Here is a 27,632-nt window from a genome sequence, read left to right as displayed (position 1 = left end):
CGCTCGGTACGGAGGTGAATGTGTTCAGTGACTTCACGCAAGACGCCGTTTACTTCTTCACTATATACGGGAAACTTGCGTGTTAGTGCTGACTTCTGCGCTATTCTAAATGTGCAGTCGGTGCTTAAGGTTCGCTTCACAGCCCGCAATTCAGTCCTTCGATTGATCGCTGAATCATACCTTCCTCGTGGACCTTACTTGCTGTTAAGCTTATCGATAAGTATAACAGGAGTGGTGTGTATTAGGAGTTGTGCGCGACGTATTCGTGTCTCGGTTGGGAATGCTAACGTACGGGTCAACTGGCATGCGGTATAGCAACTTACGTATCTTGTTTGCGTCTGCGTTGTCACTTCTCAATTGATTTGTAGAACAGTAGGTGGTTAAAAACTGACCGACACCACTTCATTGACACAAGATCAGGTGTGTTCTTCAGATTTTGCTGTGCTCCGACTCAAACTTTTCTTGTTAACGTCGCCAGCGCGTAAGCATGCTGGAGGTTGGTTCAGTTTCAATTTTTTTTGTCATGCGTGCTTATCACAGCTTTCTCAACACAGTACTTCTGAAATTTTTGTTCAGAAATAGCACAGCCCAAATTTTTTCAAAGCATATGCCAAAAGAAAACAGCATCTGTATACGCAGTTTGTTCAAACGATACAGATATAAATGATTGATATGCGGGGTAATTAACGTAGCAAAACCACCATACGATTATGAAAGACGCTGTATCGGAGGGCTCCTGAAGCTTCCACCACCGGGTTTTTTTTAACGTACATCTAAATCTAAGCACACGGGCGTACATCATTTCCGCCTCCATCGAAACTGCAGCCGTCGCCGCCCGGGAATCCATCCCGCGATCTGTGGGTCAGCAGCCGAGTGCCTTAGTACCTTACGCTGGGGTGCAGAAAGCCACAGAATTTAGAAAAAGCTAAATGGCAGAAGGAGGCAGATGCCACTACCTAAATCGCTTGTTTGTCGCATACGGATTTTTTTCACAAACACAAGAAAAAAATAAAGCAAAAGAAAAGCGCCTATGTTTAAATTGCTAATAAGAGCAGATGTTTCAGTCACTCGTAATTATTTCTACGTATTGCGAACGAAAGCAGTTCACCAGCGCCGTACAAGTATTATGATTCAATTTTAGAGCCTAAGGCATTCGGGGCCGAAAGTTACGTACGTCCCTTTGCTGTGCACTTAAACCTGTAGAATGTACACTAACATGTCTTTAGAAGACTACACTTACCGCGACGTCATTGCGCCCTACGTTTGAGACCTGTGGTTATATTGAACTAAATCTGCTTGAGCGTGCTGAACTTGAGAAAGACCGAGAATGTTTCTCCAATTAAGCACTCGAACGCTTACGGTCACTTCACAACAGGGTGGATGGTTTCGTGTTTCCGCGTCGGCACTGGACATTCGGGAAGGTGCTGTCGCGACTACTCTCGAAAAGTTTAAACGTTAGAGACCTCGCATGGAATTGGTGATGAGCGACACTTATAATCGGGCGTAATATGAGTATAATTGTGTCGTAATATGAGTGGTCGGGGCTGGCACAGAAAAGTACGCGGAATAGCTTATGGGCCACTGGCATTTACAGTCAGCCACAAAAGTTTACAGACTGTGTGAACGCGTTGCCAAAAGCCTCTTCGCGACACTTCAGCTACTTCAGTGCCGGTTGACAGCCATGCAGCGCCCCTGAAGCATCCCTCCTTTATTATTCGGCCTGTGTCTTTTCCGACTGCGTGCAACTATTTATCATCTTTCACCTTTCAACGCGACACGCTTTTTGGCATCTGCGTTTACGGGCTCACAGGTTGCCTCGACAGCAGCCTATATTAGCACAACTGTTATCAATCGCAATCTTTATCACAAAGTGGTACCTTAGCCAACTGAACGCCGTTTGAGGCACGTACGCTGTGGTAGCTTTTGTCCTGCGATGAAAACAGCAATATGACAGTCATACTGCAGATAAGCGTGAAAACTGCAAACTAACGATGCGTTACGTGGCTGCATAGAAAATTGAAAAGGCAGTGAATAACAAGACCTGCTTCCAGCCTAGCAGTGCGATTGATGGTAGATAGCGCACCGCTAGGTGGCGCGGACAGACAGTTTGGCATAGTTTGACGCACGTTCGCATGGTCCACAAACTTTTGTTGTTGACTGTACCTTTTTCCATCGCGCTGCACGCCCCTTTCTGGCTGCCTGTCCGCGCTTCGTTTTTTTTTAATTGATCATGTCTTCAGAATAATCTGAAAGGAGGCATCCGGGTAGTTCAATTGCGTGCAAATCTCGCGAGGATAGATCAGCTTACAACTTCTAGTACCCCCGCCCTCACGCCACATACATTTACGCCTGCTGCATCTAGTGTTTTCTTTCCTTCTTGTCTTCCTGCAATTTTTTGAGGTTCAAATTAGTTGAATTAGCTCGCTAATCTACGAGATAACTCCGCCTTGTCAGCACTAAATTGCGCGGCATATTTTCACTTCATCGACGTGTTTACAAAAGTGCAGCTTCGGGAAAGCTCTGCGCAGTGTGATATTTTCTTCCTCTTTGTGTCTCACGTGCATTCAATGAATTTTTTTTTATTACAGACCGATCACTGCCGGTGAAATTGGGTGTTTCATGAGCCACTACAACATCTGGAAGGACGTGAGTCTGTCATTGAAAACACTAATAATACTCCCGATTTCTCCTTATTAGGCTCGTGTGCATGTCGTACATTTACGCGTGGAGAAAATCAGAAAATTGGCGCCGCGCCACAGCTGCTGCCATGGGATAGAAATTTGTTAATGGTACACTTGTTACGGGTGTGCGCATGTATGTGTGGGTTTGCACGTGTGTGTGTGTGTGTGTGTGTGTGTGTGTGTGTGTGTGTGTGTGTGTGTGTGTGTGTGTGTGTGTGTGTGTGTGTGCGTGTGCGCGCTTGTGTGTATGTGTGCGTGTGTGTGTGTGTGTGTGTGTGTGTGTGTGTGTGTGTGTGTGTGTGTGTGTGTGTGTGTGTGTGTGTGTGTGTGAGCGCCCATGTGTGTGTGTGTGTGTGTGAGCGCCCATGTGTGTGTTTGTTCGTGCAGGTGTGTATGTGGGTGTGTTTTACGTATGCGTATTCGTTCAACCACAAGACACTCATAGGATCCCGTTAAATAACATCGTGGGGTCAGTCACATGCACTATTGTTATCAACAGCATCGTGTCGTAGAAAAGTAGCTGGCGCCAGGCATAGGCAATAAACGTCCCCCTAAATGCACCTTTACAAAAAAAGGAACAAAAAAGTCAATCAAACAGTGATCGTAAGTCGCGTTCGCGGCGTTCCTTGCAGCTAATGTACCGTTTCGCGAAGTCAGACAGCATGAGTCAATGATTTTCATTTATGTTTATTTATTTATTTTACCCCTCAAGGCCAAAGGCATTACAGAAGGGGGTGGGAAAAATACATACATATATACACCAGTAAAACGAACACAGTGAGTAATAATAAAAGTAAGGCAAAATGGGCTAATATATTTAAATAACATTGGTTAGTGCTTCTCAAAAACATTTATTGTTGGTGATTGATGTGAATTCAGATGAAAGATGGTTCCACTCGATCGCGGTGCGTGGTCAAAATGATTGGGAGAATGTTTTCGTTTTTGAAAGTGGAACACCTACTTTATGGCGATGACCAATGCTGTGGAACACATACTGTGGTAGAAGGAGTGCGCCGTGAACACTTGGGTGATAATATATATTATGGAACAAGTTGAGGCTAGCAATTTTTCGACGTGTGCTTAAAGATGTAAAGAGAAAGGATGGCTTTCATGACTGATATGCTGGCAATGCGATTGTAGTTAAAATGACACAAGCGGAGTTATTTTGAACGAGTTTTAAGGCAGTGATTGATTTTCTTCGCATCGGGTCCCACAAAGAGGCAGCGTATTCGAACTTTGGCCGAATTAAGGTTGATGACCATTGTCGCTCTTCACCAGAAAAAAGCGGCATTTCAAGGAGACTTCGTGACCGTTGCACATATCGATTATTGCACATATCGGGCAAAGCACGACAGTACTTTATTCGAATCACCTAAAGCTAATTAACGTTAGCGCATTCCAAATCTCGTTTTTTTTTTCTTTTTTGACTTTTTTTGGTCATCTGTTAGCAAGAGTGCACCTTTTCGATTTAAAATTTGTTTTTGATGCCTTGTCGCTCTGCCTGTCGTAGATGATCGAGAATCAGCACCGCATTGCCCTGATCTTCGAGGATGACATCCGGTTCGAGCCGTATTTCCGGACAAAAATTGGGGAGCTTCTGACCGAAGTTCGCCACCTCGACTGGGATCTCATGTGAGCGGGATGGTCTAACCATATTTGAACCCTTGGTCATCTTTTAGTTGTTTTATACTACTATATATATATATATATATATATATATATATATATATATATATATATACGCATTGTCTGCCTTGTCAGTACCTCACCCTTCTTCAGCATCCTGACCGGCGTGTTGATTTGGCTCTTCTGAGGAAATTCACACTCGCTTCCACTCAAGATACACACACCACACACAGGCGCAGTGTTTGGTGTGTGTATCTTGGGTGGAAACGAGTGTGAGTGTGTTGCGTGTTTCTAGGTATTGAACTTGCGCTAAACTACTTACAGTATTACCGTTTCTGACGGTCTACATCACTGATGCTACAGTGGTATACGACACGTCTAGGCTTCCGAAATATGTTGCATTACAAAGAAGCAAATCGTATGCATTCGGCGCTTTTTATTTCCTTTCCGGCGTTGACATGAAAACTATTGCCACTGATAATGTTGTTGACGATCTCGAGCGCTGAGCTTTTTATATTCTTACTGCCATAAGTCCATGCTACACAATGTTTCTTTCGTGCCTTGACATGAATGATGTCGCCTTGCTCAGAATGGAGCCTTCTAACCGCACTCTGTCATAATTGGTGTCCCTCACGTGCGCAGATACCTTGGCCGCAAGCGGCTGTCGGGCTCCAAGGAACCTCTAGTTACTGGCTCCTCCCGGCTTGTCCACGTAGACTACTCCTACTGGACCCTGTGCTATGCTCTGACGCTGGCTGGTGCCCGTAAGCTCGTCGATGCAGATCCCTTGCCCCGGATGGTGCCCGTCGACGAGTATCTCCCCATCATGTTCGACAAGCATCCAGAGTGAGCAGCCCTTTTTTATTGATTGATTGATATGTTGGGCTTAACATCCCAAAGCCACCTTATGAATATGAGAGATGCCGTAATGTAGGACTCCAGAAATCCAGGCCACCTATGGTTCTTTAACGTGCACTTAAATCTGAGCATATGGGCCTACAGCGTTTTCACCTCCACCGAAAATGCAGCCGCCGCCACCGAGATTCGATCCCACGACCTGTGGGTCAGCAGCCGAATACGTTAGCCACTAGACTACTGCGGCGGGGCAAGCCCTTGTTTGTGCGTGTCTATGTGTTTGCTCTTTACAGAGACAACAGTTATGGACTCGATATTGGTTGCCTTTGTGTACGTCAGCCCATCTCATTAGACGGACGATGGCCGCTATCGTCTTGGACGAAACTCCTGCTACTGCGTTTTTCTCATTATCATGCCGTGTCGTATAACAACGGGTTTCGCCATTACCACAGCTTGAAGAAAGATAAATTTACTCGGTATCTGCACCGGTATTTGAGCCTATGCCATTTAGGTGATGCGCCTTTTGGAGCCATTCCTGCGGACCCCCCCCCCCCCCCCCCCCAGCTGTCGCTCTCATGGGCGTAGCCAAGAAGGAGGGAGATAGGAATAGGGTTCAAACCCCTTCCTAAAATTTTTCAATTTCGCTTGTGTATATAAGCACGCACATATACAAACGCGCTCACGAACACACATAAAGTGTAATGTAAATCCCTTCCTCCCTTCCTGAAACAATTTTTCGGTCGCGCTCCTGGTCGCCCTTGTGATTTGTTTCTTTCATGGCGTTTATTTGCGCATGGGTCATATTTCATAATATTTTCTTCGGCAGTGCTTCTAGGTATTGTGCAGCGCACTACCTGGGATGATTGGAGTCTGACAATCACATAAATCGGCTGAATCGAAGTTCATTATTTCGGTCTGGACAATTCATCGTCACCACATCACTACACAAGGGTGATGCGACATACATGGCTCGCATATGAGTTTATTGAGGATTATTCTCAGTGGTCAGATTATTCCACGAATCTGCGTTGCATGCCACTGCTGCAGATATTATTCTTCAATTGAGCTAATACCACAAAGTCTTTAGGAAAGGTCTTCACTGGGAAAAAATTTGGCGGCTTCGCAGTTGTGGCGCCGATCATGAAGGAAGAGCGTAGCTTGGTGGCCTTCCTTTATTCTATTTATTTTCTTTCTTCTTGCTCTTTCTTTCTCTCTCTTCTTTGTACCTTTATTGTATGGGCTTTTTTTCTTCTCTACCTATCTTTTTCGTTCTCTTTCTCGCTTTCTCTGTCTCTATCTTCCTTTCTTCCGCTCTCTGCCTTTTCCTATCTCCTTCTTGGCTTCCCTGCATCTCTTACTTTCTCTTTCTGTCTTGCTCTGTTTTTCTACCTCATTTTTCTATCTCTTTATATCTCTTCTGTCTACATCTTTCTCTCTGTTTCTCTCTCTCTTTCTCTCTCTATGTTTTTGTATATTTATGTTTTTATGTCTTAATTACCTCTACTTTCTATTGTATATTCCACATTTTTATCGCTTTATTTATTTTTCTAATTTTTATCGTGCGTCTTGCAGGATAAAAAACACTCGCCCCTCCTCTACACGGTAGTTGGGCTCGCTCCATTCTTGTGGCGTATACTTCCTTGAGGAATATTCTGGTGACACCGCACAAACTACGGCGACCTACGACAGCGTCGCTGTTTAAAAAAAAACGGTAGTGCAAACTAGGTGCCCATATAAAAAGGGTGGTCGTCGCAATACGTGCGTTGAGAGCCAAATGAATCACTAAACCTGCTATGGTTTCGTTCTCTTTGTTTAATTCTTTGTGACCTTGCTTCTCAGTGGCATGGTCGCGATTAGGGAAAACTTGTTATAGAACTCTTAGACGCGTAATGTTATCATTGTTGCTCAGATAGCATGAAGCAGTCGCGATTGATTGAGGAAGAAAAGGGGGAAGGGGGTGAACTAGTGATCCAGTCTAAATGTAGTGTAGTTTTTAATATTTTTTTTCTAGACTATTCTACTTGCGAATTCACTGTATTCGCTATTTATGAATATTCTGGTGACAGTGATAGTTCACGGCGATGCTGATATCATGCCGCAAACATTTTACAAAATAGAAAAGTGCAAAGGTCACCTAGAACGAAAAATTCCAATTGCTACCGTACTGGGAACAGCAGATGGGGAGAAACGTCACGAGCAATAAATCGTGTGTATTTTGAGTGAAAAATAGGGCTGTTTTTTTACGAAACCACGATATCTAGGAATCAGACATTCAGAGCATAAAGCATCCACGACATTGTGCACTGTCGTCCTTCATGAAAAGGAACACGCGAACGCGTGGCCTGCGCGCTCTGCGGCTCCTGCCTACAGCACCATCAACCGACAGCAAAAGGAAACACGTTCGCTTTCAGCGTCATCTGTTGCCAAAAAAAAAAAAAATAACGAGTTATGGCCGGTAGACAAGCGCAGCTAGATTGCACTCCATGCTCACGCCTGTAGTGCGTACTCAACTGCCAACATATCAAACGTTGTGTGCGACCACGGCGCAAGCTGCAGTAATCGCCTGATATCGCTCACCGCGCGAGCGGTGAAGGAACGTTATCTAGCAGCGCTTGCCCCGCCGCGATGGTCCAGTGGCTAAGGTACTCGGCTGCTGACCCGCAGGTCGCGGGTTCGAATCCCGGCTGCGGCGGCCGCATTTCCGATGGAGGCGGAAATGTTGTAGGCCCGTGTGCTCAGATTTGGGTGCACGTTAAAGAACCCCAGGTGGTCGAAATTTCCGGAGCCCTCCACTACGGCGTCTCTCATAATCATATAGTGGTTTTGGGACGTTAAATCCGACATATCTATCTATCTAATCTAGCAGCGCTTGTCTACCGGCCATGATTCGTTATCTTAATTGGCCATAGATGACGCCAAAAGCGAACGTACTTTCTTCATGGAGAAATATACTATACTAAGAGTCGCCACTGGAGCCTATATTCGCGGCCCAGCAAGAAAGGGTCTGACCAATCGACAGATGGCGTACCCATCCTCGCTTTTACTCCCTTATTGAGATTTGTAATAGCCTCTTCAGGAGGACAAGTGTTGCCCAACTTTGGCATCAATTTTTTGCAAAGAAGAAATTTTATGAACTTGCGCAATTTTTTTTATCCTCTCTCTATCATGGCCCGCTGAGGTCATTCAACGCATCACAACATAAAACAGTAAAGTATGACTGGAAAGTGTTGTCTTTCTGCATTTGTTTTGCACCGAGAGGCACATTCATGTGGTTTAGATGTGCTGTACATGCATTCCCTTCGCGGAAGCATGGGTGGGTAGCCTAGTGGTAAAGACATCAAGGAGGTTCCATAGAACCTGTGGAGTGGCAGCCCCGGCCGCCGCCAACGGGAGCAAGGGAAGCCGCCGGCGGCCATATTGCTAAAGGAAAAACAGGGCGAAACCGCCATAGACTGCAATGGAATACGCGCGTTGCGCGCGTCGGTTTCCCGTTCCATGATAAAAAAAAGGAGATGGAAACCACTTTTAGGTTACCCAACAAATAAATGCTTCTTCTTGTTTATAAAACAAATTATTTCATGCACCCATTGTCAGCTGCACGCTTTCAGATCTATCTGCTGTCGAGGGATGCTTCGCATATCGAGCTATTGCGGTACAAAAGGGTTGTAGTATATATTGGGTGTGTTAAGAAATGTGCCTGCAGATGCTCAAGATCAAGAGGAACGCGACATTTGCTCGCCTCTTTCATATTTGTACTTGTGTGTTTGTCGGCAAATTACCAGAGAATATATATAAGGAAGTTGAAATAATTAAAGCTAAAGTTAGAAAAGAGAGGTAAACAAGTAAACTGGGAGTCACCAGTAATATTTCTAGAGTTATATTCTAACCAATTTACAGGCGGAACCAAAACCGAAGCCCCCATGTCGCGTGCAGCCGACAAACTCCAGGAAACGTACCCCAAATGAACCATTTATAAGAACGAGTGCAATGGCGTTAGTTATGCATAATATTTATCAACTTTCATTGACGACGTGTGTTGCATGGCAAGCGCAGCCTTCAGAGCCTAGAAACGAGGTAGCTCTATGTTTGATATAACGCCACTCACTCAACTTCGTCTATCGGTGTTTGGATTCGATTTCGTCGGCAAGATAAAATGGAGTTCAAAAGTTTCTCATCTTGTTTTAGACGCAATTGCTTATTTTTGTCACTACATTCTATTGAAGCCACGACATGGAGGTAGAAACAAACAGGTTTTCGCAGATGCGCTCGGAAAGCAGAAAAAATTGAAGTTGCACTGCCAGGCCACATTCTGGTTGTCTGCCCCGTTCTGTTGAAGCAGCATTCCTCGAAGTGAATAGAACAGAGGTGGTCACCGTCTGTAGCCTTCCAACTATTTGTTCGAACAGCACGTTTCCAGGCAGAACGCAGTGCACTGTCTTTCGGAAACCTGTAACACGGATAATCACGGCATAGAATTATTCTCTGCGTTTGTGACTTCCTCGATAAACATGCACCAAATTCGTTATTCACTCGCCAAAAAAAAAAGTTGCATGCACGCCGTCAATTTTGGCTTGTAAGACAACACCCAAAAACTTGGAATTCAAAGGACATTCAGACGTCCTACTCGTTCCAATGTTTGATACGTGCAGCCATAAACCGCAAGTGCTTCATCCGTAAACTTAAAACACTTGGACAACGTCGTGCCAGCGAGCATTTAAAGCTTCAGGTTACCTTCCATACGCATGTATTACACGCATGCGCATCTTTGATATTGTTTCTAATTTACAGAATAAGCGAAAAAAACAGGCAATTGTCAGCGAACGAAGCGAGAACATTTACACTAAAAATTGATCCCAGGCGTCTTCTTGATGTGATTTGTGCAGCCATAAGCGACGCACGAAGTCACCATGACCTTGTAAATTCTTTAACTGCTTTAGAAAAGTGTCACAGTCTCCAAAGACCACTGCGAGGGCGGAGCTGATTGATTGATATGTGGGGTTTAACGTCCCAAAACCACCATATGATTATGAGAGACGCCGTAGTGGAGGGCTCCGGAAATTTTGACCACCTGGGGTTCTTTAACGTGCACTCAAATCTGAGCACACGGGCCTACACCATTTCCGCCTCCATCGGAAATGCAGCCGCCGCAGCCGGGATTCGAACCCGCAACCTGCGGGTCAGCAGCCGAGTACCTTAGCCACTAGACCACTACGGCGGGGCGCGAGGGCGGAGCTACGAAGCGCACTTTCTCGTCTGCTTCTGAGTTTTTCCTTTTCCAATGTGGTGGCGACCGGCGTCACTTATCGGGGCGCACCTCCACTCCAGATTACATGGTATAGAACCCCCTCGAAAGACACTCGCTTTCGGACCGCGAGGGTACGGGTACTAATCGCAGCGTCAGAGAGAACAAATTTTGTTATTTTATTTATGCTGAAGACATTATTGGGTCTGACCAACCTCTTGTGGCGCTGAAAGCAGCGCAGTAGCTGGGCCGCAGGGCCCTACGGGAGTGTCCGCTCTTTGTGTAAGTATGTTTCTCCATGCTTTCTTCTCTTCTCGGTTGATGGTGCTGAAGGCAGCCACCGCAGAGCGCAGGCCACGCGTTCGCGTGTTTCCTTTCATAAAGGACGACAATGTACAAGAAGCATACAAGAGCGTCTTATTTCTACTCTGCGAAGTGCGTCGTGTTTGCTTCCGCGAAAACACACCTAAAGGGTTACTGACGCGAACTTTATCACTTATCGTTTTTTAGTCGAATTATAGGCCAAGCCCCCGAGAGTGTATGAGATGCACCGGTATGCATCAGCGTGCCCTGAAAAATTACGTACAGCGTGCTTTTCAAAGCTAGTTTCGAGTCCTACTGGACCCTCACGTCACGACGTGGTATGAGCAGCGGCATCAGGCGGTCAAGACGCGCTCGCTGGATTCCGTGCCGACCGGTTGTACCCTCGCTATCTCCGACGACAGCGCAGCTCTGGCCGACTAGATTGGTCCCACGCTACCTCCTGCCGCTGGTCCCCTACAACGACGACAGGGTAGCTCTGGCCGACTGGATTAGCCCTACTCCATCTCCTGTCGCCGACAAGAGCTCTCGCCAATGGTGCACCGTGCTCGGACTCCTGCAACCGTGTCCATCTTTCCTGTCTTCTCCTTACTTCCGTGGCTCCCTGTTCCTGCGCTTCCCTCTCTCCTTCCTCTCTCTCTATCTCTCTGTGTTTAATCTTATCCTTTTATTCCCTTCTATACCCCCATCCCTCGTGAGCTACTGTTGAGGTGTCCTCCCCCTGAGAGACAGTTACGGGGCTCACTTTTCCTTTCATTTATAATCACTCCCCCTCCCCCCCCCCCCCCCCCCATCAGACGGTAGTATGTGCACGCGCAAGTTTTCGGGGCGTATCCTCGTCCGCAAGTAACTTCTCCGATCGTCTGCTGCGCGCCGCACGAGTGGCAACTGTCGCGGCACGGGGGCACAACGTTGTGACGGCATTACTTTTAAGGCGTAGGTTCTTTGTCGAAAGTCGGTGAGTAACTGCATGTTGCGCGTGTACGCGTTCGAAGTGAAGTGTAGCGAACAGAGTAAACTCCACTTAATCCAGTTGCCGCCTCGGCTGCGGCGCATGAAGTCTACCCACGCTTGTCTTAGCGCCGGATGAGACGGGAATAGGCGGAACTTTGTACCTATTGCAAGGTTGCTTGTTGGTTGTTCCTCAGATCTGGCGCAACCTTCCACGAGGGATCGGGCATGAAACGGACGGTGCCTCATTTGTGAGATGAAATTCTTTTACCAGCCGGGTTACTTAAATACGAATATACGAAACGATAGATTAGAAATAAAATAGAGGTAATAAAAAATGAGCAAGCTAATATGGTTTGAAATAAAGTGAATTTATGCCTCAGCTTAACATTATATTCCTTTTGTTGCCTTTAGAAAATCGCATACGGCCTCACAAATGTTCCTGTGGCTAAATCCCTTTTCAGTTGCTCCAAAGGAAAGGACCACCGGAAGGGATAAATTTAGAGTCAACCGTATTAAGAGGAAATGATGAAGGGATTCACTCTTGTTGCAGTGGAGGCATAGGGGAGACTGTGCCAGACCAGACCTGTGTAGATAAAAGTTCAAGGGGGGGGGGGGGGGGACTCAGCATCGTAGTCTTGTAATTGATATCTCCGCCATTCTAGAAGAGCACCATCGATTTCCACATGGGTACATAACGTGAAAAAAAAATCAAATGTTGCAAGCGAGATTTTTCAAAATGATCTGATATGACAAATTTTTCAAAGCGTGTCGCGGCGATAAATTCAAGCATCGGCAATATAGAAATTGTGGGATAATTATGTGAGGCCACTGCGAGTGCATCTGTATATTTATTGAGGGTTAAACCGTTATGCCCTGGTATCCACTCCAAGCGAATGAGTCGTAAATGTCTTGGGGCAAGGGCGTAAAATACTTTTAAAGCATTGGACATTGGACAGTGGGAACGAAAACGAAACATTGGAAAGTGGGAACGAAAACGGCCCGAAACATATTGCGACAGACACCAACAATAGAGTGACGATGGAGGCGCGGCTAGGTGAGCAGGGAACAAATAATGAAGAAAAAATAATTAAACGTTTAGTTTCATTAGTTATTTTATTCGTTACAAAAAAATCTAGTAGAGTACATTAATAAAACTTTAGTCTTTCGTATGTGGTCAAGTGCCTAATTTTTTTTTCATTTGGTGTCAGAAACAGCGGGCACATGCAGGCAGTACGGTAACATGGGCCAACGGTTATGGGGGCGTATCCAGGCACTTTGCTATCAGAGCTTGTGTTTATGGATCAGTGCATTTTCTCAGGTCAACGAGGCATCGCTCACCTTTCCGTGGTGGTTTCGTGCGCGTCTTCAGTAGTTTACTTACTTATTTTTTACGTGCTGTTTACTGGTGTGACGTTTCATAGCTGAACTAGCTCACAGGTTATGTAGATAGCCGCTCCTGTGACTGCCGACTGCTTTCGCTGGCGGACGGCAGGCGTGCCCTCGTCTTTGGTGGCTGTGAACGCGACTGGCTAAAACAACGAGACGCCGCACTTTATGGCTGCCAAAGCTATATTTTCAAAGCTGTTGTCTCGCTGCAGTGGTTTTGAACGATTGGACAACGTGCGTTTTCTATTATGCTAATGTGCTCGGGAGCCATTATCGCACAATTGTATCTGCGAAGTTTCTTGCGAATATTAAAAGTACGTCATTTGGCTTATAAAAAAAATTTGTTTCCTCAATAATTGCTTTTTTTTCTCTCCCGCATAAAATTAGCGAGGCACAAGGCGCATTAAACTTGCGTGGTAATAAAGGCACGTAGCAGGTCTACAATTAAAGAAATTCCGTTTCGCGCCACGTAGGGCAAATGCGTGACGTCGCTACCGATTCCGGTTATGTCGCCATTATTTGTTTTTTTAGTTTTTATTTTTTTTTTTTTTTTTTGCTGTTAGCTGTCCCCTCTTCACGTAGATGGTGATGGTGCCAAGAAGCCGCCGACTAATGGATCCATGGGCTTCAATGGCAGTTACGCTACCAGTTTACATATACCTTGCCTATTGTTCCCCGTTTCAATTCATGGCGCTAGATTTCACAGCGCAGAATATTGGCGCCATGACGGCAAATTCGAAATCGAATGGTTTCATTGCCCTCTGATAAGCGTATATCATGTATTCTCGTGCGCGTACACTATTCCAGACTCCGCTAGCTCGCTTCACAGGTACGCGGGACGACAGTGACCGCATAGCGCAAGCAGACGATCAAGAAGGTGACGCGCAAGCTGTCATTTTTTGTGTTTTGGTGCTTGGTCACTATTAGCCAGACTGTTTCATGAAGTCACTGGGATTAGTTCTGTTGCCTGACGTCAAGTTAGTGCCGATGTCGGTCGGTGCGCGGGGACAAATAAAATATCAGCATTTACTGAGCGTCACATTTGCTCAGAGCCGTCTGAGTATACAAGATTTTTGTATAGCAGAGTTAAACTTGCCTCCGAAAACTAGGTGTCAGTACACCTTTAAACACGCAAAAGCCATTATGGATATTTTTATAGAAGAACTGTTATCGTCTAGGTTAGCTCAGCGTCGTGAGTATAAAATTATCCTCGTAAACCGACATATACGTTCTCTTTCTCTTTTACTTCATCGCCCCCTTCTTTTGCTTCCTGCGCCTATTTGTCCGGCGTGGAATGCAGTAGCTCTGTTGGACGAAAGAACAAGTTCAGAGAGAGACAGAAGAAGGAACGGAATTGAAATAAATGCTAAACTGGAAATTTTCGGCGTAAAAAATTTTTAGCGTGGCGGATTCGAACCCGTGCCCCCGATTCGGAGGCGAGCTTACTAATCACTCTAATATCTAGACACGCTAGCACAGCATAGCATAATCTTGTATAGTATAGTATAGTATAGTAGAGCAGAGTATAGAAAAGGGCTGGGAAAGCAAAGTGAGGATGAAGAAGGCACATATAACGGCGAGAAGGAGGAAAACCACGTGGGGAGAATGAGCACAGAGCTGAGGTAGAGAAAGGAACATGAAGAAAACTCGATAGAACGAGAATAAATAGAGAAAAAAAGATTGATGGTGAGAGAAGTACTGGAAAGCGGGCGTTATTACAGAAGGCATTGAACAAAATGAAAAGGAACAAAATATTGAGATACGAAAGATAGAGAAAGAAATACACTTAAATAAAAAGGTAGAAAAACACTCCAGAAATTGTAGAAGAAATCAGAGCAAGCATAGCCTTGTGAAATATAGTGTAGCAGGAAAGACGCAAAAAGAGAGGGGAAGGAAAGAGTTGGGAAAGAGAGAGGTGAAAGCTAGGACCAGCCAGGTGCCCAACAGCTCTGCTAAAGCCTCACGTGAATTGATGCAAGCTTCGCTAAGATTGTTCTTCTTCTTTTTTGGCATATCTGCTGCAGGAAAGTTTGGGCTGCACACTTTCCCCGGCGGGACCTGAAGGCCTTCTCCGTGCATCCGCTGTTTGTGCACCCGACTCACTACACTGGCGAAGAGCACTACATCAGCGACACCGAAGATTCAGTCGTGGTGGACACGCTGAACACTACTGACTCCGACCCCGGGTCTGCAGGCGTTCTAGCTCCAGCCGACGTAGCCAGTGAGCCCGAGACTAGCAGGGATGAGCTCTGAGAGAGCGTGCCCGCACCTTCAGTTGCCGTCAAGACTCAGTCCGCGTTCTGCACTGAGACAGTGGTTGACATCAAATGGGCATTAATCGTATCACTGTTTTCGTTCTAGCGCTTATGTTTTACCGCGAAGGTGGCGTTTGATGTTGCGACAGCTTAGCTTGAGCCAGATGTTTACACCACAGGGGGAGGTCTTCACTGTGCTGTATAAGCGCAGGCAGTACGTGGTCAGGAACGATAATGTAACGGTACATTGGCTACGATCTTGCTGCAAAGAGTAATTTCAAGGAGCTGTCATGTCGGTGGTAGACGCTGTGGCACCATTTGTCTTTACGCAACCACGCGGACAGCGTGAATGCGGCCGGATTCACTCGTAACGAGTAGCGCAAGCCGAGTGCATTGTCGGGGGACTGGTCGTATTTTTACTGCTTTTCCGCAAGCTGACGCGAGTTGTAGACCGAATATGCAAGGGACGTTAATTTCCGTGTGAGCATGGCTGACGTGGGTTGTTTTCGAAGAGACGGACTATTATTGAAAGCAGGCGTTGGATAGAAAACTAAGCTAGCGTCATGTCACGTAATCGTATTTTTGTGAGTGATCGTACATAAACCTGATATGAGATATAATCACCGCCGTTGAAACTAATGGAAACATAAGGGCAGCTTTCGGCACTGGGAAAAAAAACTTTTATCAGCTATGTTGCATTTTAGAATACAGTAATAAAGAAATGCTTCAGATGAATATAATAAAAAACTAACGGTTGCCGCTAGGAAAAAGTTTAGGTATGAAACAATTAACATGCTCTTTCTCTCAATGTGAAGTGCCGCAGTAGGACCAAAACAGACGCTTAAACGTTCAGTATGTTAAAGTCGTTACTTTCGACACAAATCATCTTCCGTGAATCATTTCTTATGCATTTAATTTTTACTCTAAAAGAAATGGGCATGCAGTGCGATTTAGCACGTGGTCATCGCCTTTTTTTCAGCCTGTTAATAAAAGTTTCCAAGCAAAGTACAGTGATGAAGTTGTGTAGCCGTATCTGTGGCATTGCTGTTACGCTGTTACTGTTTTTTCTATAATTTTAATCTTGACTGAGCAGTGGCGCTACAATATCGTAAAGTCGTCATGAACACTTGTTTCTGATACGGACAGTCAATATTTTTTCGCTTACATGTGCACTTTGGTGAAAAAGAATCCGAACTTCATGCCTATATCAGCTTCAAGTGGCGAGTTTGTTTAGTACCGAGAAATTAAAACAAAAATACTGAAGGCGTAAACTCCTAGCTTTCTATTTAACCTCTCACAGATTTATTTTTGCCCAGTGGCTGTTGTTGCGCAGAAGAGTCGCCATAAGTAAGCCGGTCTCTTTCCGAACTGAGGCTCCTAGCATGCTTTAAACTTATTCGAGGGAGTCGTCAAAGCATGGTCTCCCATCTCCTTGATGAGTATTTGATGGAGTGCGCTTATAGAACCTGTCGAAAAGTTGTCAGGTGACGATGGGGCTTTAATGACGAGAAGTTGGTGTATCCTGCTGCAGAGCGCGCCATTGAAAAAGTTGGCTTTGGTAGTCAATTTACAGCGCGTTCTGTTTTTGACAGGCTATCTACTATAACTGGGAGACTTCGTGGGCGCTCAAATATGGGATGTTCGATAAATTCTCATGAAGTTTTTAAAGCTGCTCTTAACTCATATCTTGCTTGTTTAGTTATCATAATGAATATTCAAGGATTAGCAACCATCTCATCTCGTGTTTTCGCACACAATCTAATTACCATTGGCAGTTACATCAGGAATTTGAAAAAAGCTAATTAAGCGGGTGTTACATATCTGCAGTATACTTTACTTATAATGGCAGCTTCCTGCATCTATATAAGTATATCTAAAGTAAAGGAGAAGCAATTTGTGTACTTCAATAGCATAGGCCTCTATTAATGATGAAAACCGGTCGCATCGTTAGACGTAGAATAAAATAGCACTGAAGGAAGGACGAGAAGAAGACACATACACGACGCCGTGTCTTTTTCTAGTCCCGTATTTATCGGTGTTTTATTCCTTGTCCACCATGCAGCACCATTCAGCCCAATCAAGCACACTGATAAAACCTATCGCACTTCTTTTGCACTTCACACGTAATCTGTGTATGCACAGATGATCCTACAAACAGATGCGAGGACGTTCCGACCAACTGGTAAGGCTGTAAACTCATTGCATGCATACTGCGCTGTACGCTGAGTTAACGTTTTTGCGCTTTACAATTGACCCTGGCATTTAACAAGCCGCGCGGTGTTTGTGTATGTTTTGGTTATTTTTCGTTTACCTTTAAGACACCATCAATTAGTACTAGAATCTGCATATTCCTCGTGTGCTTGGAGTAGTCTAGGGTGCGTTTCATTTATGTATGCTGGAGGATACAAAGCTTATTATTAGCTCGTGAATACCAGCATGTACGTGCCTAATCAAGATTTGCTTATGCGCATTGAGATGATGTACCCAATAAATCCTGACCGTTTCCAGCAGTATCCATCCCAATTAGGCTCGCTGGCTTGCTTGCTCGCTTACTTTCTTACTTTTTTCGAGTGAATCCGGCCTGCGAACACTGTTCATTGTAATACGACTATGGACATACGGACAAAGTATGGTAGTAAACGCATGTGTTATGGATAGCAAGTCGATCGTCGACGTAGCATTAGGCGAGATAAAGATAAGTCCTACCGAGTTGTATCTCTGGTCATATGCTTGAGTAGAAACCGCTGTTCTCTGATTAGAAGGCCGTGATGCTTAAGTAAAGATGTGTCGCATCATCTTCTTCACCCCCCCCCCTCTTTTTCTTCTTCTTTTTTTTTGTTACTTTCTGAGACAACAAAATGTCCGTTTTCTTTTGACAGATATCTTTAACGTACGTTATAAGATGCTTTGCTTGTCGCTTTGGTTGTGTCGTAGCCTGCATGTTACTTTTGTCGAGTTTGTAGTTCCATTTTGTGCGTCGTTGGAGTTGCGCTGCAGCATTGCTTTCCGTGGTAGTAGTTCTGCTTATACGTATACTTTTCTTTATATATATTCTCACTGAAAGAGGTGGATGATGGTGGAATAAACATGACTTGATAGCACCGTTAAGCAGACCAATCACAACTCGTTCGACGTTCTATACTACAACGCTTTTTGTCGTTAAACTTAACAAGTCGCAACTGGCTTTTATGCTACTTCGTTTCAGTTTATTGAAGATCGCTGGCTATGTTTTCTTTATTCTTTTGTTCTATTATGATCTTTAAGCAAACGGCTCTACGGCTTATATGATATAATGTTTCTGGCACAGATATTCTCAAAAGTTCATTTCTTTTTCGACAATAGCCGCTGTTGTTATCGATACTGTAAACAAGCCGTGAAAATATAGACGCGAGAACTGCGAAAACCGGTGACAAAACTGGCTTCTTTCGGCAAATCATAGGCTATCACGCGCACGTCGAGCGCCCGCTACGCGCATCTGCGACTCGTATGACGGCGCAATAGAAGCTTGTAATTTTCCACTGCGCGTGCAATATTGAGACACAAACTTCAGTGATCATTTCGCCGCTGAATTGAGGAGCTTGGTTTCGGTGGGTAGCTTTTCATCAGTATTTCTGTTATCCCTTCTCGGCTGTGATCTACTCAACAGCTTGCGTCATAACTTTAGTAACAAAAGTTTAGCTGGCTTTTTTTTTGTGTGTGTGGGGGGGGGGAGGGGCGCTTTCATTGTATCTGTTTTCTGTATAATGTACTTTTTTGTTGTGCAGCCACCGTCTCGTTTACGTTACTGTGCATGTAAAATACAAAAAAAAAATCCTGACTTAATGTTGTCAGCGTGACGAGTCGCCTTGATGTTACCAATCCATTCTCATCAGTCACAGTGGCAATAATATTTACTATGCAGTCCCCCCCCCCCCCCCCCAAAAGAAAAAAAGTGCATATATTGCAAATCTACATTATTCCAACACTCACTGGTGCCGCTTCTTTTTTCACTACTTGTTCTTTCGAAGATTGCACTGTCTTAGTTCTGAGATTTTCCTGACTGAAGTGTCTGCAATATTTTTATTCCGAATATTTATGGCACAAAAAAGTGCACGGGATATGACCGCCGCGATGGGCTCTTTAGGTGGCTCTTACTCTGCAGCTGTTTAAAGCTATTGAGTAATTTTTCGCTCATAGTAATAGCGTCAATTCTGATCTTCGACTGCAGCTAACGGGTCCTTCAGCCATACCACGTGCTAACCGCAGTTAGATCTAAGTGTTGTGCATGCGTTTCGTATAGCCGTGTACGAGTTCGAATGTCGTGTAATCGAATGTCGTGATTTCTTGTCATATGAAGCGGTGAAGCTGTTACTGTGGGACCAGATAATTTCATATCTTAACTGACTGTTACTCGATGACCGTGCATACGTCTTCTATATTTTTGGGTGATTCTCTTCATACATCATACAGGCAAGTTTTCGTTTCTTCACGTTTTTTCGGTACACTTTTAGGGCTATTTCTAATTATTTGACATTTTGGTGAAATACTCAATGTTATACAGCTTTATGCAGGTAGAAATGGCAAACTGCCGCTGGGTAGCTTTTTCACATACAACGGTCAAAAGCTTGGCCCAAATGTAGTCGGTTCATCCCAAGACAGCTTGTTTGCGCTTTTTGAGTTTCGCTTCTCTGAGTCATGATTTATCTGAAGCACACAGAAAAAAAGAAAATAAACGGATAATTCACTGGGCTGGCTTAACGATTACAGAATTACAGTGCTGTGTGCGATGTCGAGTAAAATTTTGACTATGGCTGCAGCATTTTGATCACGCCTAAATGCAAAATACTCCCTTGTATATACTTCTGGTTGGATCAATTTTATGTCAGATATCTCCAGATGATCAAAATTATTCCGATGTGCCACGCGACGCTATGGCTTGCCTCGCGACCGCGCCATAGTTGGCCCGTAAGAAGACACGAACTGAGAAATAAGACTACTTACCGTCATTGAGGCAGCTCATCCGCTGAAAAAGTTTTGGCGTGCTCGAAACTTCAGACGCGCTTGAACGCAAGATCTACCGCTCACTAATTTGCGAAGTTATCTGAACTGCAGGATTATACAGGTGGTGTATTTTGCAACAAACGTAGGTGATTAAGTTAGCTGGTGCATACTTGCTCAACCTAATTGGAAAATTTAGCCCCGTTTGCCGAATCATTCTGCTCCGAAAGACTGCGCAGTTTGCGTAATCAAGAAAAAAAAAATGAGTGGTCGCACTCTGTAGCGCCCATCATGCACTGCTGGTGTTCACGTGTGAACGCGATGATATTGATGGCGTGGTTTTCTATGCTTCATTTTGTTTGAATTCGGTGTTTTAAAATTGATTTTTCTCCCATGAAGTTGAGAGGTGTCCTGTACTTTGTTTTTCTTCAATACCGACCACTCCACGTTCCCGCGCTTGCGAACCTCGCCGTGGTTTTTTTGTTGTTGTTTTCGCATATCAAGTTTCCATGACAGGTATTAAAACAGAAGGGACCGTATTTTCACGATAGTGTAGGAAGATAAGATCATTGCTTGTCGGCTGCAAAACATTAGGTGTTCGCAAGCACAAAAGAATAATAATCGTGGTGTTCCGGCGTTTAACAATTGCGGATAATCTTTAAGCCGTGCTGCGCGCGCGAAGTTAGACCACGTTTAATGAATTTTTTCGGCGTGACGAACCTGGCAGCTGCTTTACCACATTTATCGGGCGAGTTTATACTTGCGGACCTGGGGGTGTTTTACAACAGTTTTGTTGAATTTGCTTTTTTAATGCTGCGGTTCCCCGCAAATCTTATTTGTGGTGTGCGCGTATGTCAGTGTCCGCTCGTTTTACGCTTATCGCTGTTTCCCGAAGTTTTAAACGCGCTTGACAAAAATATATGCTCAATTTAACTGTGAAAGACTTCAAATTTCATGCCCTGTTGTGTGAATGTATCACTATCTCTCTGGCAGCCTAATCTTTCGGTGCGCTAATGTGGCGGCAGATGTTTATACCTGCTCGGTCAACTATTATTCTCTGTTAATTTTTTAGTGCACCTGAAGAGGCTCTGCAACACTGGTGCCATCTGGTCAGCTCGATCTATATATGTTTCCTTCTTCTGCACCGAGAAGTTCACCAACGGTCGTGGCTATCATACTGCGTGTCAAAATAAATACGCGTCTTGACAGCTTACAACTAGGAAGCATCTTGTTAAGAGATCTAACCATGTTATAAACACCTACAAAACTTTGAAAGCGGTGCTGAGGAAACTGGAGTGTGTCGCAGAGGCTTTTCAAGTAACACTCGTAGTGTTCGTTCACTGAAACATAGTCACTACGATACCTGACTCTGTTTCAAACAGGTAACAAAATGTGTCACAATTCAGTTAATTAACTTATCTTGTATTATTCTTTCTCGTGTGGTCATCCCAAAATGTACCTGGTGTGCACCGTCATTTCATTGGCACTACAATTGCTTGTCATCTATTGTCGCGCCTGTTTAGTGTTGAAAAAATCTCCACCAAGCAAAGCATTTATCTTTGTGGATCTTGTGTATGCAACATTATGCCTCTGTGTGTACTTTGCAAATCTTTGTGCCAAAAAATAAAGATACTTTCAAAGTACCTGGTGTGTTGACTGTTCAAGAAAACGGGAAAGCAACCAATCGAAGGAGCACAATTTTGTCATTAATAGCCGCACATGCAGTGTGGTGGTGCGATCGCACTTTGTAAAGTCGTTTGCACCTCGTGGCACATACGTGGCGGCATCCATGGATAGGCGTTTCTCTCGGTGGGTCCATGGCGAACGCCAAGTGCGGGTCGTTTCCCGTGAAGTGGTGAGTCGAACATCGGTGACGCCGCATTCATGGTATACGTTGTGTTTGTTATTATGTTGTTTGAGTTTTGTACTCGAATATTGTATACAGTTGATGAGCGTATGACGTATGATTTGGCTGATGATATCTTTCTTTGAAGATGTAGCATAAGTCTGCACGTTCTTTTGAATGGCAGGTGTGGTGGCATCCAACCGCTGCCACCACTGTTAGGATTTCCTTGTGTTGCAATGGTAGTGGTAGCCAAGAGCGACGAGCAGCCTAAAAGACGTATCTGAAGCCTTCGCCCACGGGTGAAACAGGGAGGCAATCATTTTGAAAACAGCAACGTTTACTACAACAGGTTATAGTTTGTACAAAGCCGGCCAGCACAATAACGTCGGCTGGGGCAAAAGTCCTCAAACATCGGGCCAACATGGTCTTAAGTAACGTTTTGTTCTTTTCTCCGAGACCAGTTCCCGATGCTTGGCGGAGGAGGCGAAGCCTTCCCCTTTGCTGCACGTGGTTCGGCGGAGGAGGCGCAGCTTTCCCCGGAACTGTACGTAGCTCGGTGGAGGGGCACAGCTTTCCCCGGAACTGTACGTAACTCGGCGGAGTAGGCGAAGCCTTTACCGTAACTGCACGTGGCTCACCTCCGTCTGCGTGAAAGGTGGTGCTGGGAGGAGGGTAGAGTTCACTTGAACTGCGCTCGTTCTTGTGGGAAGAAGCGCTCCCGAACGAAGACCATGCTTCTGGCATAATAACGTATTGTTTTGGCTTTGTTCGACCGCGTATACTGTGTCCGTGTGTTCCGAGTGCGTGGTGATATTTTCCCGACCCAACAGCAGGCAACAGCTAAGCATTTAAAAAAAAATTAAGGCAATGCATTTGTCGTTTTTTTATAAAATGTATAAACTTTAGGAAACCTGAAATTGAAAGGGGAGAAAAAAGTAGTTTACCGCCGGTACGTGGGAGTCTAACCCTCAATATCCTTACTACGCATGCGTTATTCACTATACCAGCTGTGTTACGTTGGCGGGTGATCCTTCGTCAACTTATTTAAATAATCGTGAACCTGTTGAGGGTTTGGTCCTATGGTTGGACAAGCTGGAACTACTGCACAAGTAGTTTAAGCCAGCATATACTGGGTTACGTTGATTTCTAGTTCTCAGATTTATTTGTTAGTGGACTAGCCGAGTTTTGACTACGGTTTTCTCCTGGCCGGAGTTATCACTAATAGTATTGATCATGTAGTGAATTTCCTTTGAAGATGCCCTCTTTTGATACCGTTGCGTTCTGGAATTTACGCTTCATATTTGTAATTCGTTTACGTCAGGCCAGTAGCCAGGGGAAGAGCCTTAGACCCTTCCTCCCTTGAATTTTTGATGAAGAGGTGTTTTACCAATAATAAGCGATGAAAAAAGCCATCTTTAATGAAATTATCAGCAAGTGAGCCCTTCCCCCTCCCCGCCCCCTCCAAAAAAATTCCCGTTTGGTTTACTTAATTCCAAGAATTTCCCTCTGCGCCTATCCGTTTTGATAATATTACCCACCCATCTCTCTTGTTTTCCTTGTACATTTTTGTTTTCTTGCATTAGTTCACATCACACATCTTTTTTTCTCCCGGTACTTTTTCTAAGTAACACGTAATTTCATACAATCAAACTGTTCGTCTTCTGTATGATCCATAGGCACCTAATAACGCTTCTCTGTTGTTTTCTACATTTCCTTGTTTCACTACGTCCGTGAATGGTTTCATGTTTTCACTCCAGTGAGATTTGTTCTGTATATTGTGGCTCCTCGACAGGAGTGGTTACTGCGCGTCAGCAGCAGTGCGCAGCAAATCTTGAGATGCGGAATGATTTGTTCAGTTTAGGTACAACGCTCTGCTCACCACGGTGGAATAGCGGAAGAGTTTTTCCCGAGTCTTGACTTATAAAACATTCTGGGCGTTGCTTTTCTTTGCCTTTTATTTCGACAAGGTCATTTAAAAATAATTGATATTCTACTACGTGAGCGCGGCTAGTGAGGGGGGGCTCTCGCCATAGGGGATAGTGAATGAATGCCTCTACACAAAGTAAAAGTGTTTTTGGAGCATTCTGTGGAAGAGTGTCATTGATGCGTGATCTCTTGCTCCAGAATGCATCTGATTGGGTCACCTAGCACACCCAGAAGTCAGTGAAGCATATAAGTGGGGAAGTTTGGGCTGGTTGTTATGACATGACGATAGTTATTGCGCGAGATCAGAACGACGACAAAGAGACAAGAAGGACACAAGAAACGCTCGTGTCCTTCTTGTCTCTTTGCCGTCGTTCTGCTCTCGCGCTATGAATATCGTCATGTCAGTGAAACAGGTGGACTTTTCACGATACGCCTCTCCAGAATCCCGCGCACAAAAACTAATGGCGGGGGGGGGGGGGGGGGGCGACGAGTGTCTTAAATTGCCAACTATTGTCAATTTTTCCTCGGGGTAGTTGGATGTCAAGGTATTTCACGCAATGTTCGCTGCATAATACATAGTAGCTTGCGGGGACATACACACAACCCACACTAGCGCACCATTTGTTAGCCACGCGGCACTAACGCCAACCGTGTTTTAGACCATGACAGTCAAGTCATCCAGAACCGCTGGCTATACCTTGGGTTTCAGTAAATAGCAACACTGTTTAGTGATCTCTTGTCCATTATAGGGGCTTTGCGGACGTTTCGAAAGCTATACGCGTGGAAGCAGGAGTATCACTTTAAGACATCCAAATCTCGCGCTGGCGTAGCCAGTTGATCTTATGCAGGATGTCGCCACGGTCTAGATCACTTGTATGGCCTGGCAAATAGCGCACGTTCAGCTTTGCCGCAAAAATTTTCCTTGCCTTCCACTGAAGTGAGGGAAGCGTCCATCAGAGTTTGGCTTGTATGCTTTTCCAGACGTGCTCTTCTAGTCGTGCTCTTCTACTCGTGCGCGTGCTCTTCTACTCGAGCGCGACGCTCCTTTCCACAGTAAACAAAATACGATAAGATAACGTAGCCCGCGCCTTTACTTGGCATTGTTTGTATCGCGTCCAGCGTTTGGAGACGGCTTAAGAGTCAGTCAACTCGCGTTCGGCTGGGCGCCACTTGCGTCGTTGCGCCCCGTTTCTCGCTCGGGACTCGACTTCTACATGGTCCTGGTACGTCATAGCGCGCATAATACGAATCAATCGCTAGATGAGATGAACAGTTGTTTAGGGACGCATAGGCGCATATCTTCCCTCTCTTGCAATACATTTCAATAATAGTGAGCCTGAAGAACGGGTTAATGCGCTTCTGTTTACAAGATTCATTTGTTTTGAAACTGGGAGTCTGTTATTTGTCATTTCTTCATTGTTTTTTAGTGCTTCTCGGAATGCTGCTATACAGTTGGTTGACGGCATCTCTATGTGTTCGATGTTGTTTCCTTCTCTTTTTAGTGTTGCCATACTTTCACACTTGTTTTCTTTTTCAATGCCGCTTACCCTGACAAGGCTGGTAAGCCAGCACAGCATTACAGATTTTTTTTATTTGCTGTAGCTTTCAAAATGTTGATTATAAATTAGTACCTGCCGTTCTTTCATGATAGTGATTGCTGTGTACTGTGCGAAAACTTCAGCGCTGAAAATGGAAGCGTGATTTCATAAGTGCGCACTTTCACGGCACGTTTCTCTAGTAAATCTGCAGCCTGCTTATTGATGTGTTTTGGAACCATATAGGTACGAAACTGTGAAACTCCGGTGTGTTATAGCGAGCCTGTCTTGTGCTAAGATCAAAGAGTACTCGCGTTGGCAAGATTTAGGATGGCAACACGTCCGACAGCTCTACCACGCTGAGTCGGAGCACGAAGACAGACGCCTTGAATAACATCTCTGAGTTTGCGGCAGCTGCTAAAGCTTGATACTTCTGCGTGCTGCTTCGCGCGAATGTCTGTCATCATGTTTGCACGTCACCATAAAGAGGCCCTGCAGCACTTTTCGAAGTAGCCATAGAATGAATTGATTAAAGAAAGCTGTTGCATCACGAATTCACCGCCACAAAAGCTTTCGTAAATTCCTCACTATATGTACATAACTAAATATATAAATGATATCCATTTTCAAGCTCTATAAATTAGTTTTCTATGAATCTTTTTTCACGGTGATATGCTATTTTGAAAACTGATTTCAGACTTTATATACCATACTTATGCTGTACAATTGGCGTCAAACGACACACGAACAGCGGAACGCTTGCAGCAAGCTTTACAGAAGGTGTAGTGCACACCCTTCAGTAATCACCGTTCACAAGTCCGCTCCGCTTATTCGGTCTGACAGCACTGCGCGATTTCCGTATATTTCGATATTTTTGTCGTCTCCTAGTTCTGATATTCGGAACGAAGGTAACAAGAATAAAACAGAATTAAAAGGGAAATACCCAAAAGCGCCTGGTGCTCCCACGCCGGCCCCGTGTCAGCACCATATTAGAACTAGAACGCAGGCAAAATTTTTGCATTGCAGAGACATCGCGCGGCGCGGCCAAACTGGATGTGGACAATGGTCAGTGGGGATGACAAGATGAAGCACACTATACCGCTGCTACTGCTTAGGCCACACGTGCCCCGTTGTTCACGTTTCATTTGGTGCCGATAGTACATAGAGCGATGGGAGCTGCATTTTACCACACATAAATATAATGTCACAATGCAGAAACAGCAGCAGTTGATTACAGGACAACTCACTTTAATTGTACCAGAACACTGGCAAACTGATCGGATGAGAACCTGGTCTTTCTCTCTCGCTGCGCGTGCTTTTCGTTGTTCTCTTGGTGCTGCATATTCAATGCGGCACTTGCCCCCCTCCAGAGAGAAGCATCCCGATGCTCTTCTACGAAATACGGTGCAGCAGATGTATGGTGCAAATCAGTACGAACAATAGGGCTTTATTCGCACAACGTGCACGCTTTCTGGTTTTTGCTGGCGAGTTGTCGAGGGGCTGTCAGGAACGACCACGCAATTAACGTCACTCAGACGTTGCACAAATGTGCAGGGGCCAAAATACCTCTTCAGCAATTTTTCATACAGTCCCCGGCGGCGGATATGACTCCATACCCACACTTTCTCGCTGGGCCGATAGACGACATGTCGATGTCGCAGATTATAACGTTTAGCGTCGTGATTTTGCTGCTGGTTGATTCAGATGCGTGCAAGCTGCCTCGCTTCTTCTGCTCCAAGCTGCCTCGCTTCTTCTGCTCGTTGTGTAAAAGATGCAGCGTCCAAATCGATGTCATTGCAGTCGTGCAGTAACATGGCGTCAAGCATCGTCGTCACTTCACGGCCATGAAGGAGACTGAACAGCGTTCTTCGTGTAGTTTCTTGCTGCGCTGTATTATCGGCGAACATGATGTACGGTAGAATGTCGTCCCAGTTCTTGTGATCCACGTCGGCAATAGTCGGCGATAGTCGGCAATAGTCGGCAACATGTCTGCAATAGTCTTGTTAAGTGGTTCTGTTAAGCCATTCG

The 27,632-nt window shown here is 44.9% G+C and overlaps 1 protein-coding gene across 1 annotated transcript in view; it reads left to right on the top strand.

Moving 5' to 3' along the window:
- LOC119161361 (procollagen galactosyltransferase 1-A) overlaps positions 1 to 21,940 on the top strand; it is a 40,081-nt gene extending 18,141 nt beyond the window's left edge. Inside the window, exons 2-5 of the mRNA XM_037413799.2 lie at positions 2,589 to 2,646; positions 4,192 to 4,313; positions 4,950 to 5,153; positions 15,090 to 21,940. Coding sequence (XP_037269696.2) covers positions 2,589 to 2,646; positions 4,192 to 4,313; positions 4,950 to 5,153; positions 15,090 to 15,318 — 613 coding nt within the window. The 3' untranslated portion in view covers positions 15,319 to 21,940. The remainder of the gene's footprint in view (positions 1 to 2,588; positions 2,647 to 4,191; positions 4,314 to 4,949; positions 5,154 to 15,089) is intronic.
- Positions 21,941 to 27,632: the final 5,692 nt, after the last annotated feature.

Source organism: Rhipicephalus microplus, chromosome X, assembly GCF_043290135.1.
Source record: "Rhipicephalus microplus isolate Deutch F79 chromosome X, USDA_Rmic, whole genome shotgun sequence".
NCBI lineage: Eukaryota > Metazoa > Arthropoda > Arachnida > Ixodida > Ixodidae > Rhipicephalus > Rhipicephalus microplus.
The sequence above is the reverse complement of the archived record's forward strand: the minus strand, read 5'-3'. Positions and strand labels throughout refer to the sequence as shown.